The 21,528-nt window shown below is 37.8% G+C and overlaps 1 protein-coding gene across 3 annotated transcripts in view; it reads right to left on the minus strand.

Annotated features, from left to right (window-relative positions):
- LOC139760373 (alpha-tubulin N-acetyltransferase-like) overlaps positions 1-14,828 on the minus strand; it is a 48,014-nt gene extending 33,186 nt beyond the window's left edge. For 2 of the 3 annotated variants that reach the window (XM_071683466.1, XM_071683465.1), the window contains exons 1-6: positions 14,593-14,827; positions 10,086-10,235; positions 7,197-7,368; positions 4,484-4,631; positions 2,873-3,032; positions 400-478 (exon numbers count right to left, since the gene is read on the minus strand). In XM_071683466.1, the coding sequence (XP_071539567.1) occupies positions 400-478; positions 2,873-3,032; positions 4,484-4,631; positions 7,197-7,368; positions 10,086-10,235; positions 14,593-14,693 (810 nt within the window). In that variant the 5' untranslated portion in view covers positions 14,694-14,827. Of the gene's footprint in view, positions 1-399; positions 479-2,872; positions 3,033-4,483; positions 4,632-7,196; positions 7,369-10,085; positions 10,236-14,592 lie in introns of all 3 variants that reach the window. The other variant, XM_071683467.1, reaches the window with a different exon arrangement.
- Positions 14,829-21,528: the final 6,700 nt, after the last annotated feature.

Raw genomic sequence — 21,528 nt, forward strand, 5'->3', positions numbered from 1 at the left:
AAATTCACTAAACTTTCAAGTCACTTTTTTCATCTTGTGTCAATTCTTCCTTAACAAAACAAAGCTACAACATATGTAACAGAATTATGAAGCAGAAAGGTCTAATACAAGAATAACATTACCTTGACTCAATACTCTCACCATAAACATTTTGAATCAGTTCTAACATTTCACCTACAGAAGTACAACACATATGAATATATACCCCAAGAGAGAACCTAGCTAAGTAGTACATTTATGGCATAAAAGTCTCACTTGTATTTATTATAATTTTCAATATGCATCACACAAATGAAATAATACTCTATTCCGTCTATTGATATAAAGGTCTTATAAAAATGTAAAAAACAAATTAAGATGACAAACTTAACTTCACATGATGCAAAAACATATGAGTACCTCTAAAGTTGTTTGGTAGCGAGGTGAAAGCCGAGCAGACGGAGTGTGTCGATCAGGGCGACCATGAAGAATATCAACCCTAAAAAGACATAAATCATTTATGATGGTTAACACAAACCCTATACCTTAAACTATATATTCATCTTCTGAATAAAAAAAGCTGCTACAAAGACACTGTAACATAAAGACTACATAAGCATATGAAAGGAATGAAAAAATATCGTATCATTTTCATAAGAAAATTACAATGACTGGAAGTCTGCACAGGATGGCACTATAAATATGAATTAAAAGTAGAGATGTGAAGTGGGTAAAGTTTTACACCAAAACATCTAAAGAATGAGAGAGCATTTTTCATGGTATGATAATGATTACAGCCTTCATCTATCCCCAGAACAGCATACTGTTTCACTGAAACGAAACCATTAGGATGACAAAGCTAAAAAGCCAACACCTAACTGTTGTTTTTAGATATCATGTTCAATCTCACCCCTGTATCTGAGAGCAGGTAATGAAAGCTCTTATAGTACTTGGCTGACCATAAAAATCAAAAAGAGGTTAAGTTTGTCTAGCGTACCTGGTAAACTGTAAGGGAGAGTATAACACTGAGGAGGAACAATGTGGTTTCAGAAGTGGCATAGGATGAACGAATCAAGCATTTGCTTTAAAGAATGTGTGTGAAGAATATGAAGAGAAATTGAAGGTGGAAGGTCTGAAGTGTTTATGGCGTGGGAGGAAAGCTGCTATCAAGGATGTATGGCATGTTTATAAGTAAGAAGAGAGGAGAGTGAGTGGTTCCAAGTGAAGGATGGTCTGCAGCAAGGGTGTGTGAAGTCACCATGGCTCTTTAATTTGTTTACGGATGGGGTGTTGAGGGAGGTAAATGCAAGGGTCTTGGAAAGAGGGGCAAGTATGCAGTCTGTATGGGATAAGAGGGCCGGGGAAGTGAGTCAGTTGTTGTTTGCTGATGGCACAACACTGGTTGCCAATTGAAGTAAGACACAGCAAAAGTTGGTGACTGAATCCAGAAGATTGTATGAAAGGAGGAACTTGAGAGAAATGTGAATAAAAGCAGGGTTATTAGATTTAGCAGGGTTGGGGGACAGGTTAATTGGGGTGTGAGTTTGAATGGAGAAAATTCGGAGAAAGTGACGAGTTTTAGATACTTGTGAGTGAACATGGCAGCAAATGGAAACCTGGAAGCCAAAGTGGTTCACTGGGTGGGTGAGGGGGCAAAGGTTATGAAAGCACAGCAGAATGTGTGAAGAGGTCATTATCTGGGAGGGCAAAAATGGGTATGTTTGTAGGTGTAGTAGTCACAGAGGTCAAGAATCCAGGCTGTGGATATGAGTTATTTGAGAGGAGCATGTGGTGTGACTAGATGGAATGAAGAAAGTAATGAGAGGATGTATGAGAGAGATCAAGTGTGGCAGGGAATGCAAAGGGGAAAGTGAGTGAAATGTAATACTTTGAGGTTGTTTGGCCGCTTGGAAAGAATGAAACATGGGGAATTTACAAGGATAGTGTATGATAGTATGATTCAAGGGGATGGTGTGAAAGGAAGACCACCAGTGGCATGGGGAAACAGAACTGGAGGGAGAGAGTGGGGGAGAATGTGTGGAATGTTGTATGCATGGGAGCCATGTAAGGATGGGGAGAAGTAGACTTTTTTGCTGTGGCCACCCTGTTGATGGGAGTTTATGGAGGGAATGGGTATCAGAGATACTGATAGACTGATAGATGTAACAGTCCTAATAAAATCATATGGATGCAAGGCCCAGGTTATAGATGAGGAAGTGCAGAAGAGGACATACATGTTGGAAAGTAAATACTTGAGGACAACATGTGGTATGAGATGGTTTGATCAAGAAAGTGTTAAACTGATGAGAGAGAAGTGCAGTAATAAAAAAAAGTATGGTTGAGAGCTGAAGATAGTGTGCTGAAATGGCTTGGACATTTGGGGAGAATCGGTAAGGAAAGGCTAACAAAGGCTATCAAAGAGAATATATGTGTCAGAAGTGGAGGGAACAAGGAGAATGGGAAACCAAACTGGAGATGGAAAGATGGAATGAAGAAGATTTTGAGTGATGAGACCTGAACACGCTGGAGGGTTAAAGGCATGCACAAGATAGAGGAAAGTGAAACAGTGTGGTATACAGGCGTCTTCCAGGTCTGGTTGTGGATGGGGCTGTGGTTTCAGTACATTGCACAAGACAGATAGAGTATGAATGTGAGAACACAACCTTACTTTGTCTGATCCTGGCACTACCTTGCTAACATAAGAAAAGGTGATCAAAAATGTGAAAAACAAAAAAAATATTAAAAACAAATACCTATAGTCCTTGCCACTGGAATTGGCTGGCTTTCTGAGTACTGCAGGAGCCATACGAACATAGAATAGACTCCTGGGGAAGGAAGTAGGTAAGTAAATAAAAAAGACTATGAATTAAAAACAGACAGCTAGACAACTCACATGCTGTTATTCTGTCTAGAGGGATTAGATGGTCGACCAGCAGAGTGGCAATAGCTAGAAGCAGAGGATCGCCGGGAACCCGGAGGTGACTGGCTGCGGTCTGGAGATGCAGTGCGAGGACTACGGCTCACATGTATCATAGATGCTTCAGCAGGGACAACTGCAAAATATAACATCTATCACACCGACAGCCTAAACAGATACCATAAACACATTTTTTTAATAAAAGTATGTCATTTCCCACATAAGCAACATAATACCAGGAATGGATGACTGGGCCTTACATGGAAAATTCCTCACTTGGCTCCCTGCTCTGTTCCTCCTTTGGAAAGCAATACAGGAAGGGAGGATTTCCAGCCACACACTCCCTCCCCTCTTGGTCACCTTCTATGACACGCAAGGAATACAAGGCCAATATTCTTTCTCCCCTAACCCAGGGACAACACACAGACACATAAACACACACAAGGCAATCAAGTATGAATATGTACATGTGTATATATGCATGTCTGTGTATGTGAATGTATATGTATGTATATGTGTAAATGTTGATATGTATATGCATGTGTATGTATATGTACATGTATGTGCATTTATGTTTATATATATGGATATGAGTGGATGGTTTTTCTTCATCTGTCCCCTAATGCTACCTCGCTGATGTGGGAAATGGTGGTCAAGTATAATAAATATGAATAAATAAATATATATATAAATATATAGTGGGGAGCTGGAAATCCTCCCCTGTTGTTCTTAATTCTCCAAAAGAAGGAACAGAGAAGGGGGCCAAGTGAGGGTATTCCCTCAAAGGCTCAGTCCTCTGTTCTTAACGCTACCTCGCTAATGCGGGATAGGTGAATAGTATGAAAAAAAAATATTCAGAAACCCTGAATTTAATGGACCCTCCTATAACGGATTTTGGATTTAATGGACCAGGCAAATGATAACACATTAATAAATGGTAATCAAAATCTAAATTTTTTTCATAGAATCAAACACCGCATCATGTGCACTCGTATTGCACTCATTTTTTGTAGTGTGGGGGTATACTTGCTTTGTTTCAGTCTCTGTTGCTATTGTGCAGTCAGGCTGTATACAGGGAATTGTGACTTTATTAAATAATTTTGCAATCCTTATGATTCAAAATGGCATCAAATGATAGAGGAGTTAAAAGAAAGCATGCGAACTGTATATTGTATGAAAAAATGGCCCATAGGCTGGATTTAATTCAACATACTTTTGGCATTAACGAACACCCCCCTCCCTCCTATTCGTCCATTCAATAATTAATCTAAATTCTTTCAATGACTCTGAAACTTAATTCTACAAAAATGCATTACTGCTATTTCTCTGATGCCTATTCCAACTGAAACTCCCCCAAAGGGGTGGCCATGGCCATAGAAACTCCATAACTAGAGAATTCCAGAGCCAATTCTTAGCCTTTAGTGCCTCATCCTTAACAGGTAAATGGCAAAGGGCAACTGTAGTGCACTACTTGCAGAGGTTCCTACCTAATATTCTTACTGACTACTTCTACCTAATGCATTACTGTAAATACAGAAAATTATAAATTCTACTTCTCAAGTAAAAGGAAAACTTTATTGACCTTACTTGGCCTATCCTTGAAGAAGGTATCAAAAACAACAAAGTTGTTAATCTGGTGAACTTGCTTATATAGGTTGTAATGCTTCTGCAGGAATCCCAGGAACTTATCTGATGGCTTATCGACAGCCATGTGACCTGGTGCTACATTCTGGTCCTGGAAGGCAAACAGGAAGAACAATTTATTTTTCTATAACCATCATGTCAATTCAAATATCTGTCTTGAAGAAAATATGATACAAAATATTAGTCCGACTATCTAACCTATGGTTAATATTGGTAAATTGTAACAAAACTAGTGCAGCCTTAATACTTGTTATTTTCCCTTACTTTATAGAAGAGATGTTTTAGAATATCCAAAGCACAGTAGCTTTCGGCATATAGTTTCATATTCTATGTCTGTTCTTTTCCCCAGACAGACTATATTTGCTTCCAAAGGCTGCCAAATCACCATCTTTACTGTGACCCTTAACCCATATAAAAGTCACTGTAGTCATTCAAAATCATTTGTTTTTCATACCTTTCCCTAAATCAGCATATACATGTAAGTCATATTTCAGTTTAACTATTATTCAATTCCCTCATTTCAATCCTTAAGTAGTGGGATGCTGCAAAGAAAATCTAATTCACATTGTTTTAAATAGTAAAAACTAACATTCTTACCCATTAAACAATTACCTAATATTCAGCACATTTTTTCCATTTCTAAACTGGAACACATACTGCACTAATGCAGTTATGAAGACAGTTATTATCAAATGTATCAGATGGTGAGGAAAGTGAATAAGAATAATAGGGGAAAGATGAAAAAATAAGCAATGCAAAGTAATCTCAATGAGAGTAAGGAGGAAGGCAGTGTGTATAGGATGCTACCATGTGCATCCTGATTTTGCATCAACTCCACCCAACTTTCATGGATGTAATCCAGGGACAATGGAGGACGTTGATGTAAATGATGCCCATTCCTTCTGGGAACTCCCTTTCGGCAGCAAAAGGGTCTTCATAATGGGTGAACTCCAGTGCCACTTCTTAGCCCCTGCCTCACCCTTAACAGGCCACTGGAAAAGGGCAACTCTAGCACAGTGTTTCCAGAGGCTCATACCGAATATTCCCACTGACTACTTCTGGCTAATGTGTCTATGTAAAGTTCCTGCCTGATGTTCCAACCTAGTGCTTCTACCTAATGCTCCCACTTTATGTTTCTACCAACTATTTTCTATAATATATTCTTGCTATCAACCAGTGTGCAAGAATAAAGAGTACAGAGTAACACCATGTTCAGTAAAATCAACAAATCATCAAGAATTTCACTCTCTTATTTTTTGGAGAGGAAGGATCAACCTAGAAGAAACACACATACACACACACACACACACACACACACACACACACACACACACATGCACACACACACACACACACACACACACATCCTCCTTCCAATCATTTAGTGTGCATACTATATCAACATTGATTCATGTCAATCACAACCTAAAGTAAGCTAGTGTAAGTACTAAGAGTACAGGGTAATAGACCTTCATGTGTTCCCCTCCTATCTTAAGGTAACGAAAGTTCACCCAAGATGAACATTCTATGAACTTATCATTCCCCTACTCACTAAACACTCTGCCAAACCAATACAAAGGTATTCATATTACATTTTTGTGTATTTTTTTCTATTTCTGCATGCTAATGAAACAATTCAAGAGGGAAATAAAAAAATCATAATTTTATTGTTCATATATGGGTAGTCTATAGATATAACTCACAGTTTAAGGAGCTTGTGGAAGGAGTAAGGGTCTTTTAGAGCAAAGATGGGTTTATCTGAAGGTATAGTAGTTCTTACAGTGTTGTATGGATGCAAGTTTTGCCCTTTGAATGCAAATGGAAGGTACAGGTTGAATGTTGAAAATGAAATACCTGAGGAAAACATGTAGTGTGAGAAGAAATGACTGCATATGGAACGAAAGAGTAAGAGGTGCAGTCTGTTTGAGTAGGCTAACCAGGAAGTGGTGAAAAGGTTTAGGCATAAGGAGACAATTATCAGGGAAAGTCTGAGGATATATGTCTCAGGAGTAGAGGCGGAATGATAGACTGAAAGACAATGTGTGATACAGGTATCAGCCATAAGCACAAAGAACAGTGAAAGGCATGCTGTGGATAGGATATTGGACCCCACAAGCTATGTGGGGGTGACATGATGTCAATGGTCTAATCCAGGGCATATGAAACAGTCACTGTAAACCATAGAGTAGTCAATGTGGACTGACTGTGGATAGTACACTCTGATTTCTCTACAAGACAGCTTGAGTGCAGATGTGTGCAATTATAGCTACTTCGTTTCTTCTTGAAGCAATTAGCTATAACTAAAATTAAGTAGATTATTAATATTCCATTCATTTATACTGTCCTGTTACTTGAATAGCTATTTTTCACTTACCTGTGTGATAAAAAAAAGTACAGAGGGTCTCGCTCTGACCTTGAACTTTTGATGATTAAACCCCCAAAATTTTCATCTAAATCAAAACAGATAAATGTACATGAAATCTCAAGTTATGTTGTGCATGTTTCTGAAGAGGTAACATAGTCACAGAGAACTGTGAACGTACAGTTTAATGGATGACCAGACAAATAGATGATGGGAAAAAAGAAAGATGGATGATTCAACAGGCTTACTACTATACAGGTCTTCCTATCTTTCAAAGGCCTGATGTATACTTACCCGAAGCATATAATCAAAAAGCCTTTTACCATAACCTCTGCGCTGTCTTGACTCATGAATATAGAAATCTAAAACACAGACAGGAGCACATTCCCTCGTTTGCTGATAAGGATCAAGAAGGAAAAGCTTTTTACGGCCAATCTTAAGCATACCAACAACAACACACTGCCCTCTGCAAATAAAAAGGTAAATATGAAACCCATCATTCACATAATCTAGTTTATCTGTATCCAATTCTAACATCTGGTTAAATCTAGAATGGAATGTTTAACAGAATTCTTGAAAAACTAAACTTTGTGAAGCATCATTCTAAAATATCAAGTGAGAAAAAAGTACACATGAAATATCAACATACGAAATTTGGTCCTAAAGTTTCACATTTCCTGCAATTTACGACACAGTCTACTTGTTGTTAAGTAGTTGTTCATATAATCCATATGTTTAAAGACAATTATGAAGTTTCATACACAACTTATATAACTATATGTTACTGTAAGGTTTAAACTGCCTTCCCTCTCAGTGCCATATGATTACAATTCAGAGAAGCCATTTCTGTCCCAGAACAGCATTGACATGACCATGAAAATTACAGACATCACAATTGGGAAAACAGAAAAGTTAGCATACTATATGAATTTTCTAAAATTACATCATGAATGTAATAACTAACCTACAAAAGCAATAATAAGAATGAATAAACAGAAACACTGAATCACAGGTTATATAAGAGTGAAAGTTACAGCATTTAGGTTCCCCGAAACTTATCCCATCTGTCAATCCTTCAATATTTCACACACACACACACACACACACACACACACACAAAGGGGCAAAGAGATGAACAGTGATGAAGATATAAGCAGAATGCCAGCCAATCAGTACTTGCAAGATTTAGGAGAGCAAGGAACAAGTATATCAGAAGAAATGAGGAACAAAGAAACTTTACAAAGAATATGGTGGACAAGGCAGGGAAACACTCGAGACTTTTCAAAAACTGATCAGGAACAAATTATCAGTTTGTTAGTTATAGAGCAGCTAATCAAGTCGAGGGATTCAGAGGAATGAATTGTTCAGGATGATGTAAAGATACCTGAGAAACTGAATGACAAGTTCAAAACTGATTTTGCAGTGAAGAACACTACAGCACTAACAACAATGAGATGAAGTGGGAAGGAAGCCTTAGAGTGAATGAGATAAAGAGAAACGACATGAACAGAATACTGAAGAATCTTGACCTATACAAGGCACATCATCATGATTGTATTTTACCATATGTACTAAACATGTGCAGAAATACTTCATAAGCCACTTGAAATACTGTTCAAGATTTTGCTATAAAATGGTGAAGTGCCACAGGAGGAGTGGTAAGGACCATTAATGATAAATGTACAAAAGGAATAGAGAAGCTACTAATCACAATTAAAGATTCTGAAGTCCATTAATTTGGTACAACTAATTACTATCAAAATAGTGAAACAAAGGCTCGAAGAAAGAAAAGAGGATATGAGAACTGCACATACAAGAAGTAAGGTGTCAGAGATAAGCAGTCAAAAAGAATGAGAAACGTGAGGGGTACAAGAGGATAAGACCCGTAAAGGATATTTTTACAATGGAATACTGTAGCCAGGAAATTTGAAGTGGGACACTGAAAGTGTAGATCACAAGAAACTTATAAGAATGTTCATGAGATAAGCCAAGTGAGGAACTAGGAAAATTCAGAGGAGAGAGTATGCCACCTACAACACTAAAGAATCATGATATTCTAAGAATGGAAGATCTAAATTACATGTGGTATCAAATGTGGAGATGGATTAGAGTTAAACATCAATGAAATGAAGTTCCGAGATTGTAAAGCAAAAATCAAAGCGGATATAATATCTGTTGTTATGACAAACCTTACGTGTAATTTTTCCACAGGATACATAGTAGCTACAATTTAAAGAAAGGAAACAGGAACAGATGATTTGGATCTCCTCATTATAGACAGCCCAAAGTTCCAGCTAGTCCTAAATGATGGCAATCCTGAAAAAATACATAACGGGAAAAGCAACAGCAGAGACAAGAAATTGCATCTAACGCAAGGGACCTAAGCAACAACATAAAGGAAACAAATATAAACCTACAAGACAGAAAACAATGTGGGGACGGGGCATGATTACAATTCTAAATTCATCAGTGGATTCAATGACACTGGGAGGAGTAATTACATAAAAGGACACAGTAGGAAGCTAAGCATAAGAAGTCAGGAAAAATAAAGGAACTATTCATATAGCAAAAGAGTAGTGGATAATGATTACGAACAAGGCACACGAAGAGATGATGAATACAGTGATGTACAATTTAATGATCAATGGCAGCATGCAAATTCTCACCTGGACCCTAATGATTTTAGACACTATAACATTAGTACAAGATGAATAATGAGGTTTTACTGAACAAACTGGCAAGTGCTCAGATAGTCACACAACAACTACTGGCATAAAGGAAGCTAGGTAATGAACCTATGAACCCAGAACATTTTCCTGATATTGAGAAGTGTGTTTATCAAGTGTGGCAACCAGTTATATTGGATGAAAATGACTAGGAAATAATACAGTAGTTATTACAGTGTAAAAAATCTCTACAACAAGAAAAAATACAACCATTAGAAATACCAAAAGAAAAAACACAACCATCAAAAATACTACAAGAAAAAATACACCTAGTGAAAACATTCATAACATTACAGATTGCATCAATCACATTCTTATTGTGCTACAAACATTTCATCCATCCCTAAAATATGCTGCCTCTTCATTAATACAGAATGAACATACAAGATTACAGTACTGCATACTTATGATCAGCCATATGGGCAATACTTCATAAATACAATACGCATTCACTTACATGGATTCATCTTCCTCTTTCATGAGATATAATAGGTGGTCAGAATTCTGCAGCTTGTCTGCTGTTGTTATAACATTGTTAAGCCCCTGAGCAAAGGACGATGCTTCACCTATTGCATTGATAATCTGATACAGTTCCTGATATTCTACCCTGTGGATAAAATAAGTTTAGGGTTAAGAATTTGAAAAGCATGATGATTATGTGCTATGAATGACCTAAAACTATCTTTTAATATACAGATCAATAAGTATGGTATTGACAAATATGCAGCACGTTCTATTAAATTTCTTGCTCATAATAAAATTGCTCTTGTACTCCCTTGTCAGGGACGGCTACCTTTGACCACAAACATATATACTCATTTTTTTTATATTATACTTTGACACTGTCTCTCGCGTTAGCAAGGTAGCACAAGGAAACAGACAAAAGAATGGCCCAACCCACCCACATACACATGTATATACATACACGTCCACACACACACACATATACATTTCAACATATACATAAATATACATACACAGACATACATAAATACACATGTACGTAATTCATACTTGCTGCCTTTATACATTCCCATCGCTACCCTGCCACACAGGATATGACAACCCCCCTCCCCCTGCACACGCATGAGGTAGCGCAAGGAAAAGACAACAAAGGCCACATTTGTTCACACTCAGTCTCTAGCTGTCATGTATAGTGCATCAAAACCACAGCTCCCTTTTCACATCCAGGCCCCACAGAACTTTCCATGGTTTACCCCAGACGCTTCACATGCCCTGGTTCAATCCACTGATAGCACGTCAACCCCGGTATACCACATCGTTCCAATTCACACTATTCCTTGCATGCCTTTCACCCTCCTGCATGTTCAGGCCCCAATCGCTTAAAATCTTTTTCACTCCATCCTTCCAACTCCAATTTGGTCTCCCACTTCTCCTCACTCCCTCCACCTCTGACACATATATCATCTTTGTCAATCTTTCCTCACTCATTCTCTCCATGTGGCCAAACCATTTCAATATACCCTCTTCTGCTCTCTCAACCACACTCTTTTTATTTCCACTCATCTTTCTTACCCTTTCAATGCTTACTTGATCAAACCACCTCACACCACATACTGTCCTCAAACATCTCATTTCCAACACATCCACCCTCCTCCGCACAACCCTATCTATAGCCAACGCCTCGAAACCATATAACATTTTTGGAACCACTAATCCTTCAAACATATCCATTTTTGCTTTCCGAGATAATGTTCTCGCCTTCCACACATTTTTCAACACTCCCAGAACTTTCGCCCCCTCCCCGACCCTGTGACTCGCTTCCACTTCCATGGTTCCATCCACTGCCAAATCCACTCCCAGATATCTAAAACACCTCACTTCCTCCAGTTTTCTCTCCATTCAAACTTACCTCCCAATTTACTTGTCCCTTAACCCTACTGTACCTAATAATCTTGCTCTTATTCACATTTACTCTCAGCTTTCTTCTTTCACACACTTAACTAAACTCAGTCACCAGCTTCTGCAGTTTCTCACCCGAAAATCAGCCACCAGCACTGTATCATCAGCGAACAACAACTGACTCACTTCCCAAGCCCTCTCATCCACAACAGACTGCATAATTGCCCCTCTCTCCAAAACTCATGCATTCACCTCCCTAACAACCCCATCCATAAACAAATTAAACAACCATGGAGACATCACGCACCCATCTATGCTTTACTCACAATCACTTTTTCTCTACTTCACACCTATCAGAATTCAGCTCCATTCCCTTCTCTTCCAAGTTATGATGCTATGTCATCAGCATAAGCAAAATCTAGATGTGTTCACTGTCGTCACGTAAATTCCTCATAATGTTGTCCACAAACAAAATAAACAAGAATGGTATGATCACAGAGCCCTGCTTAACTCCACTTCCTAAATTAAACCAATTTTTCCACCTCAGTGAGATTTCACCATACACTGACAGGAGTGTTACAAGTTCATGATGGCTCTCAACAGCTCTCTATGTACACCATAATGCAGATTTCTGAATGCTTTCCACAGTATGTTTCCTGGCAAATGATCAAAAACCTTTAAAGGGTCTAAATGTACAATCTCCGCAGAATTCCATTCCAATGATTTTTCAAATTGCATTATCATGGCAAATATTAGGCCAACTGTCCCGTATGTGGTCAAAATCCAGAAAGAAATTTTTCAAGACTCTCTTGTAATAGTTCCTTAAATATCTTTCCTATAAAAAATAAGTAATTTTTCCATTCTTGTCTAATTTTTAGTGCACGAGATACCTTACAGCTCTAGTAATCTCTATTCCTCTAGCCTTATAACCAGCAGATTTTCCATTTCCCATTTTTTCAACCATCTTTTTGACTAACTTTGCAGTTATAGCCTGATTAAACCCTATATACTCTACCTGTTCTTCAAATAGTTTGTAAAGCATGAAATCGTTCATCCCAACTAGCATCTATTCAAACTAGAATGTCAGTATTTGACCTTCTCTGTTCAAAGTTGCTACAATTTCATTTAAATCTTCAATTCTTTTTCTATAGCTTTTAGCTAATCCATACAGAAGTTTCCTTCCACTTTTGAGGTCATTTTCCAGTCAAATGAGAGTAAGACTTCAAGACATCTAGACAATTACATGATGTTCAGGCAAGCAACAAATATGGAATCCTAATATGGATTAACATGGTCCTGCAGAATACAGCAGACACAATACTATCATTCATAAAATCAAATCAAATGAAGCATTCTGAAAAGTCAGGCTGAAATTCATTCTATCATGACATCACTTATGATATATTAAGGAAAACTGCTCTTACCACATGACCCTAATATTTTAGTCTTCTCATACATTACTGTACACAATAACTTATCACTTAACACCAATAATGAGTAGACCAATGTGAACTGTAATGTACATTTACCTCTGAGAGCAAAATGTAAATGTACTAAGCATTTTCAATCTAATGGTTCACATGGAAATGGCCTTTATGGTTTGATATGTACTTTCAGGACCTGGAACAAACTAAAAATATTACAAAGAAGTCTTTCTTTACCTATAAGTAGCATTAACATCTAAACTTTTCAAAAATCTCCTTAAATTCCATTACTCAAACTTTAAGAACATCATTCACTTTCTAACATAAACAATATAAACTAAATTCACAACAATCTCCATACCATAAGGGTCATAAACTGCATTTTCTGTGTTCAGAACAATTAGTTTTATTCCTTGTATAAACGTGAAAAATTCTTGACAACTATGGCAGTTAAATCCTCTAAACAATTTGTATTAATCCTTGAAAAATATAAAACAACTTTATTTCTATGTTAATATGTATTATTCAGGCTCATCAACTGACATGTATAAACCAAAATCACTAAAAAATCTTATTCATAAATTCAGAATTCTATACATCACATTTCACAAGTAAAACAATGGAGTCAGTGATATGGTATACAGCATATCAGTTTACATATGAAAATGCAACTTCTGGTGACAGCAAGAACACCATGTGATAATTCCTGAACTTTCATAATCTACAAAACATTGAATGTGTTCATTTCCTCTGAAGCATAAGATTACTCTTCTTAATGATTTGTAAGGAAAAAATTCATCCTGCAAAATCTTGCTATACTTGAGACATTCTCAATACAAACACTTCTTATGCTTCACTGTGTGAAATTTAAATCTTAAGCTCAGTATTTTCTGGTTATTCCAAAGACTTCAAAGATCATATCATAATCACAATTCAATATCCTTGGTTGATTTTGAAATAAGCATAAGAATAATTCTTCCTAAAGGGACACAAAGGGTAAAGATTATAATTCAGTTGCCACCTGTTCTACCAAAATGTTCCATTCAATTCTTTTTCAGCAACAACCTGATATTCTATGGTTTCCTAAGCAGTAAACTGACATTAATTAACCAAACTTAACCCTATTTTACCCAAGTTATAGTTCACTACGGTAGGATGTACAAAGCAAGTTTTGGATTGGTTGAATACTGCACTAAATTGAAAACTTTAATACAAATCGACATCATTATTCAAATATGTGACATCCAGATGCATTACCTTTATCAAAATAAAACTATTCACTTTACCAAGTGACATGAAACGTTCATGGCAAAATATTGATTCACTTCCTTGCAGCATTCTCTTACATTACCCATTTCATTATGAAATCATCATACAAGATTGAAAAAAAAGTTTATTTTCAGCCATCCCTGAAATATATTGTCGCTAATCATGTTCACAACAAAAATTCAACTATATTACAACAGGGTTTCCGGCAGGGAAGCTCTCATGGCCTTGCCCAATGTCAACGCCCATTTACACCATGACGTTTAATCTCAATCATTATCTATTCTCACAATAAGGAAGGGAAGTCCTTAGTTTGACAACATATCCCGCTAAAGCTAAAGAAGTTAAATTGCACACATGAGATGTGAAAAGAATGTAAGTGAAAGGAGGGTAATTTAAATATTGCTTCACCTGTTTCTCGTTGAAGATTTCCATTTAGAAACAATTAGAGAGTTGTCCACTAGAGTTATTTCGTCCGGTATTAAATTCCTCACATCGAATCGGAACTCCATATTTACTAGCTGCTCCGAAGGTGGTCCCAAGATGTGAGAGAAGAAGTTGGTTTGTTGGAATGTTGCAGATGTTTGGGTGACTGCAGCAGCAGACGACACGCTCCCTCCACAACAACTGATCGATGTCAACCCACACAGAAAATGGGAAGATATAGACACCTGTTCGTCTTTACTAAAGTATTTATTTTCATTATTCCATCGCTATTACATAGCCTATTCTATCACTTTACATTACAATATAGATTTTCACCATTAATAACAAGTTGTAGTGTCTTGAGTAAAGAAGTAAGTCTGAGAAAAATATATGGTAAAATATAAATGCAGTAGTGGTGCTACATGGGTAACCATGGACTTCCTCACATCCCACAGAAAATACCGTAACTCAGCGACAAGTAAGTGTGAGTCCATGTGGTAATTAAATAAACTTTATATTGGCAGCTTTGTATTTAATGAACTCGAAATACCTTTGATGGAGACCATCTGAGAGTGAATATGGTAAAGACCGTCAAACACACTTGATAAACACGATGGTATACAAATGAGGGTCATCAATATACTATTATTTCCGTATCACCTGCAAAGGTTGTAGTGTGTCGCAGTGCACAGCAGCCACTGCGAAAAATAGGGAAACTTAAAATTGATTATCATGGACGATGAAACGTTAGGATATGCATATAACTAAGTCTTGATATCAGTGTCAATTGATGGGTCAAATAACTATGTTAGAAACCATCACATGCAAACTTACATGCATAATATTTCTGTTATAATAAAATTGAATAATATTCAATTACAAAACAACATGGTAGTCTTTCATAATTCAATATTTCTAAACAGGAACAAAATAGCGCGTGGGTGTGTCCATCCCTGTATATCCTTACAGAATGCTCCCATATCCTATTCTAAGAAAAATTACCACTTTTTTTTCTCAAAAAAACATTCAATTTCACTCTTGATGCCTATATGACTACTGATTATATACTGAAAAATATTAGTTTCTATTCCCCTCCCCTATCGTGCACCCTCCCAAAATGCTGATGGGAATCGGTGAAACCTTAAAACTACAGAAAGTGTAACATATACATCCTTTTAAAAATAATTCTAAGATAAAGAGAAAGAACACCGTTACTATGTCGTTAGGTGTTAAGGAAAAGGAAAACGGGAGCTGCCTGTCCATTGCGTGCATATCGTGAGGATTTCCTGTGTGAGTAAGTCGATAGTTTTTATTGGTGTGGCCGCACACTGTCCAGGTTCACGAACTGTCGCAGCGAGGTCCCTCTATCCTCCTCTCATAAACCTCTTATTTTGTTCTCTTTCTTTTGCAAAACTATGTGCTGAAGGTTGGCCAAGGAGGCAAACTAGATGTCTCAGATGTGATTTTGTTATACGAGTATTCGCGCAGATGGGAAGACGAATGCTGACGATCGTAAGAAAAAGCATATTTCTGTTAAAGTACCTCCATAGTTCACCTACGAATACCGAAAATACTGGTACACTTATGAAGGGGTTGGCTGCGTTAGCAATGAATATTCATAGGAATAGCAACACATCCATAGTATCTAGAGCTTTAGGATTGCTAATTTGGATGTATCATGATGTGTATCCTGGTCAAATAAATTCGTGGTCTTGTTCTCCGGCAAAAATGCTCCTATATTTCCCCAACAACGATCAGTACTAGCAGCCTGGTGTTGGTATCGATTTACCATTTAATAATGAAGTCAACCGTAGGGTGTGTCTCCCGTCTCAACCCGCCATGGCATGATGAGGCGCGTTTTTTCCGTCATCACATTCACTGAGCTTTTTTGGGTTCCATTTAATGCCAGAAGTAAGCTATCAATCCTTCTCTTTTTGTGATAATTAGAGAGCAAATCCCAGACTTTCATGAAATATTCGTTAAACCGGCTCCACATCTTTAGTGACTAGTTTTAGGGAAATCATTTTCCTGCATAAGATGTACGTTCCTTTTCTGGCCAGCATAACGTATTGTTGACGAACTGATGTTAATGGTCCCGTACATTTCCACCACCTCCCCTGACAACAGCCATATTACACTATGCCACCACTACCTCCCCTGACAACACATTCTCTGAGTCACGTTTAGAGGGTGGGCCAGCAGTGGGGGAAGGCCCCGGGTGGGACTTCACACTAGCGGGTGGGTCAAGTGGAGAATGGAGGGTGGGGATTTAGTGTCATTACTATTACACCACCGGGATCAGTGGTTATCCGAATGATTTCAAATCAAATGGATTCTATGTGTCTCTGGGTGATCAGGCAGCGAATATCAATCATAATATACCAGTCTTTGAAGTAACGTATGTTGATATATTCTGAAGGGAAGTATGTTCATACGAGTCTCATAGTGAGGTGTGTTAATTTTCTATTTTGGAAGTCATACTCGAGGATGATATGATATCATTTTCTGGTGTTTTTAGACCTCAGTACAAAGATTTAAGATACACATTTTGACTGCAGTTGGATTATGGTGCACCTTTCCATATTGATTACCAACTTTATTTTGTCCAACAACTGCAGCCACCGTAGCCCATCGAGCCAGCAATCCCCACGTATTACTATGACAATATTAGACCACAAATGTAATTAAGGTGAGTATGGAAAATGCCAAATGGTGAATAAATGCTATATATATATATATATATATATATATATATATATATATATATATATATATATATATATATATATATATATATATATATATATATATTATCCCTGGGATAGGGATTAAGAATACTTCCCACGTATTCCCTGCGTGTCGTAGAAGGCGACTAAAAGGGGAGGGAGCGGGGGGCTGGAAATCCTCCCATCTCGTTTTTTTTTTTTCTTTTTTTATTTTTCCAAAAGAAGGAACAGAGGGGGGCCAGGTGAGGATATTCCAAATAAGGCCCAGTCCTCTGTTCTTAACGCTACCTCGCTAACGCGGGAAATGGCGAATAGTTTAAAAATATATATATATATATTTTGTCGCTGTCTCCCGCGTTTGCGAGGTAGCGCAAGGAAACAGACGAAAGAAATGGCCCAACCCGCCCCCATACACATGTATATGCATACACGTCCACACACGCAAATATACATACCTACACATCTTTCCATGGTTTACCCCAGACGCTTCACATGCCCTGATTCAATCCACTGACAGCACGTCAACCCCGGTATACCACATCGATCCAATTTACTCTACTCCTTGCCCTCCTTTCACCCTCCTGCATGTTCAGGCCCCGATCACACAAAATCTTTTTCACTCCATCTTTCCACCTCCAATTTTGTCTCCCACTTCTCCTCGTTCCCTCCACCTCCGACACATATATCCTCTTGGTCAATCTTTCCTCACTCATTCTCTCCATGTGCCCAAACCATTTCAAAACACCCTCTTCTGCTCTCTCAACCACGCTCTTTTTATTTCCACACATCTCTCTTACCCTTACGTTACTTACTCGATCAAACCACCTCACACCACACACTGTCCTCAAACATCTCATTTCCAGCACATGCACCCTCCTGCGCACAACTCTATCCTCGCAACCTTACAACATTGTTGGAACCACCATTCCTTCAAACATACCCAATTTTGCTTTCCGAGATAATGTTCTCGACTTCCACACATTCTTCAAGGCTTCCAGGATTTTCGCCCCCTCCCCCACCCTATGATCCACTTCCGCTTCCATGGTTCCATCCGCTGCCAGATCCACTCCCAGATATCTAAAACACTTTACTTCCTCCAGTTTTTCTCCATTCAAATTTACCTCCCAATTGACTTGACCCTCAACCCTACTGTACTAATAACCTTGCTCTTATTCACATTTACTCTTAACTTTCTTCTTTCACACACTTTACCAAACTCAGTCACCAGCTTCTGCAGTTTCTCACATGAATCAGCCACCAGCGCTGTATCATCAGCGAACAACAACTGACTCACTTCCCAAGCTCTCTCATCCACAACAGACTTCATACTTGCCCCTCTTTCCAAAACTCTTACATTTACCTCCCTAACAACTCCATCCATAAACAAATTAAACAACCATGGAGACATCACACACCCCTGCCGCAAACCTACATTCACTGAGAACCAATCACTTTCCTCTCTTCCTACACGTACACATGCCTTACATCCTCGATAAAAACTTTTCACTGCTTCTAACAACTTGCCTCCCACACCATATATTCTTAATACCTTCCACAGAGCATCTCTATCAACTCTATCATATGCCTTCTCCAGATCCATAAATGCTACATACAAATCCATTTGCTTTTCTAAGTATTGCTCACATACATTCTTCAAAGCAAACACCTGATCCACACATCCTCTACCACTTCTGAAACCACACTGCTCTTCCCCAATCTGATGCTCTGTACATACCTTCACCCTCTCAATCAATATATATATATATATATATATATATATATATATATATATATATATATATATATATATATATATATATATATATATATATATTGAAGACATGGTGGTTCCAAGAATGTTATATGGTTGCGAGGCGTGGGCTATAGATAGGGTTGTGTGGAGGAGGGTGGATGTGTTGGAAATGAGATGTTTGAGGACAATATGTGGTGTGAGGTGGTTTGACCGAGTAAGTAATGAAAGGGTAAGAGAGATGTGTGGTAATAAAAAGAGTATGGTTGAGAGAGCAGAAGAGGGTGTATTGAAATGGTTTGGCCACATGGAGAGAATGAGTGAGGAAAGATTGATAAAGAGGATATATATGTCAGAGGTGGAGGGAACCAAGAGAAATGGGAGACTAAATTGGAGGTGGAAGGATGGAGTGAAAAAGATTTTGAGTGATCGGGGCCTGAACATACAGGAGGGTGAAATGCATGCAAGGAAAAGAGTGAATTGGAACGATGTGGTATACCGGGGTCGACGTGTTGTCAATGGATTGAACCAGGGCATGTGAAGCGTCTGGGGTAAACCATGGAAAGTTCTGTGGGGCCTGAATGTGGAACGGGAGCTGTGGTTTCGGTGCATTACACATGACAGCTACCTCGCGCCCGCGCGGGGGGAGGGGGGTGCAGTTTCATGTGTGGCGGGGTGGCGACGGGAGTGGATGGGGGCAGCAAGTATGAGTGTGTACGTGTGTATATATGTATATGTCTGTGTATGTATATGTATGTATACGTTGAAATGTATAGGTATGTATATATGCGTGTGTGGGCGTTTATGTATATACATGTGCATGTGGGTGGGTAGGGCCATCTGTTATTATTATTATTATTATCCTCCCTGGGGATAGGGGAGAAAGAATACTTCCCACGTATTCCCTGCGTGTCGTAGAAGGCGACTAAAAGGGGAGGGAGCGGGGGGCTGGAAATCCTCCCCTCTCATTATTTTTTTTTTATTTTTCCAAAAGAAGGAACAGAGAAGGGGGCCAGGTGAGGATATTCCCTCAAAGGCCCAGTTCTCTGTTCTTAACGCTACCTCGCTAACGCGGGAAATGGCGAATAGTGTGAAAGAAAAGAAAAAAGAATTATTATTATTATTATTATTATTATTATTATTATTATTATTATTATTATTATCATTATTATTATTATTATATAATAATAATAATGATAATAATAATAATAATAATAATAATAATAATAATAATAATAATAATGATAATAATAATAATAAATTTGCGTTCCTGACCGTGACGCACTCACGGGCCGCCCAAGGTCGAGCGCATATGTTCGAATCCTGTTTGCGGCAGTCGGTCCACAGTCATCCCAGCTGTTCATATATATATATATATATATATATATATATATATATATATATATATATATATATATATATATATATATATCGTTAATGAGATGGCCTTGATTAGGGCCTCAGCGGCCCGTGCCGTCCCTGCTTACGTAAGAAAAAAAAAATACTTGTTTGCCGCTTCCTTCAGGATACTTCATATGCCCTGGGTTCAGTTCACTAAGAAGGATGCTGTCCCCTATGTATCACATCTTTCACCTTCCTGCATGCTCAGGACCCTACATAGCATACGATACTTTTTTAAATCAACCGGAAAAAATGATACAACAGGGAAGACAAATGAAAAAAAAAAAAATGTATCCTGCCCTTGCGCATACCTGCAATATAATAATAACCGGAAATGTTTACATAAAAAACACATCTCTCCTATTTTGTATGGCCCAAATATCTTAGATTTTACCAAATATGTAATACACTTCATAGAGTAGAAGACAGGTTTTGAAAGCTCAAAAATCTAGGCAGGAAACAGCGATAAGAGGGAAAGTCTCCAGGTGGAAGCTATGATAATGGAAGGACAAATTACGTGTCTGAAATATGCCAAAGAGAAAAATTAAATGAGTACTCAGAGCAGTACAAGAAATAAGACCAATCAGAAAAGACAAATGGATGAAATCAATTGTTTTGAGGAGGCAAGAATTAGATTATAGCAACCTTAAGAATAAGAGAAAGCAAATTCTAGAAGTGGAAATAAAGGAATGAGAGATACCAAGAAATGAAAAAGGGATATGAAAACCAAGACACATTTTGAAATATATAGGAAATGGGAAAATATATAAAGGTCAAAGAAAAACTGTATGACAATAAAAGTATTATTCGCGTGTTGAAGAAGCAACCTAACTTTAAACATAGATTCACAGGTGGCACGCAACCTTTAACTATGATGCACGTGGAATTTCGTCTATTAAATTTATACTGCCCTTAGTACCATGAAGGATTAAAAGGAGTAAAACAATCATATGAAGCCGATAAAAATCCTAATGATAGCAGAAATAGCTTTTGAAAATAAAAGTAGCGAAAACACAAGAAATGTAACATGAGTTTTCGATAAAA

Source organism: Panulirus ornatus, chromosome 36 (genome assembly GCF_036320965.1).
Source record: "Panulirus ornatus isolate Po-2019 chromosome 36, ASM3632096v1, whole genome shotgun sequence".
Taxonomy (NCBI): domain Eukaryota; kingdom Metazoa; phylum Arthropoda; class Malacostraca; order Decapoda; family Palinuridae; genus Panulirus; species Panulirus ornatus.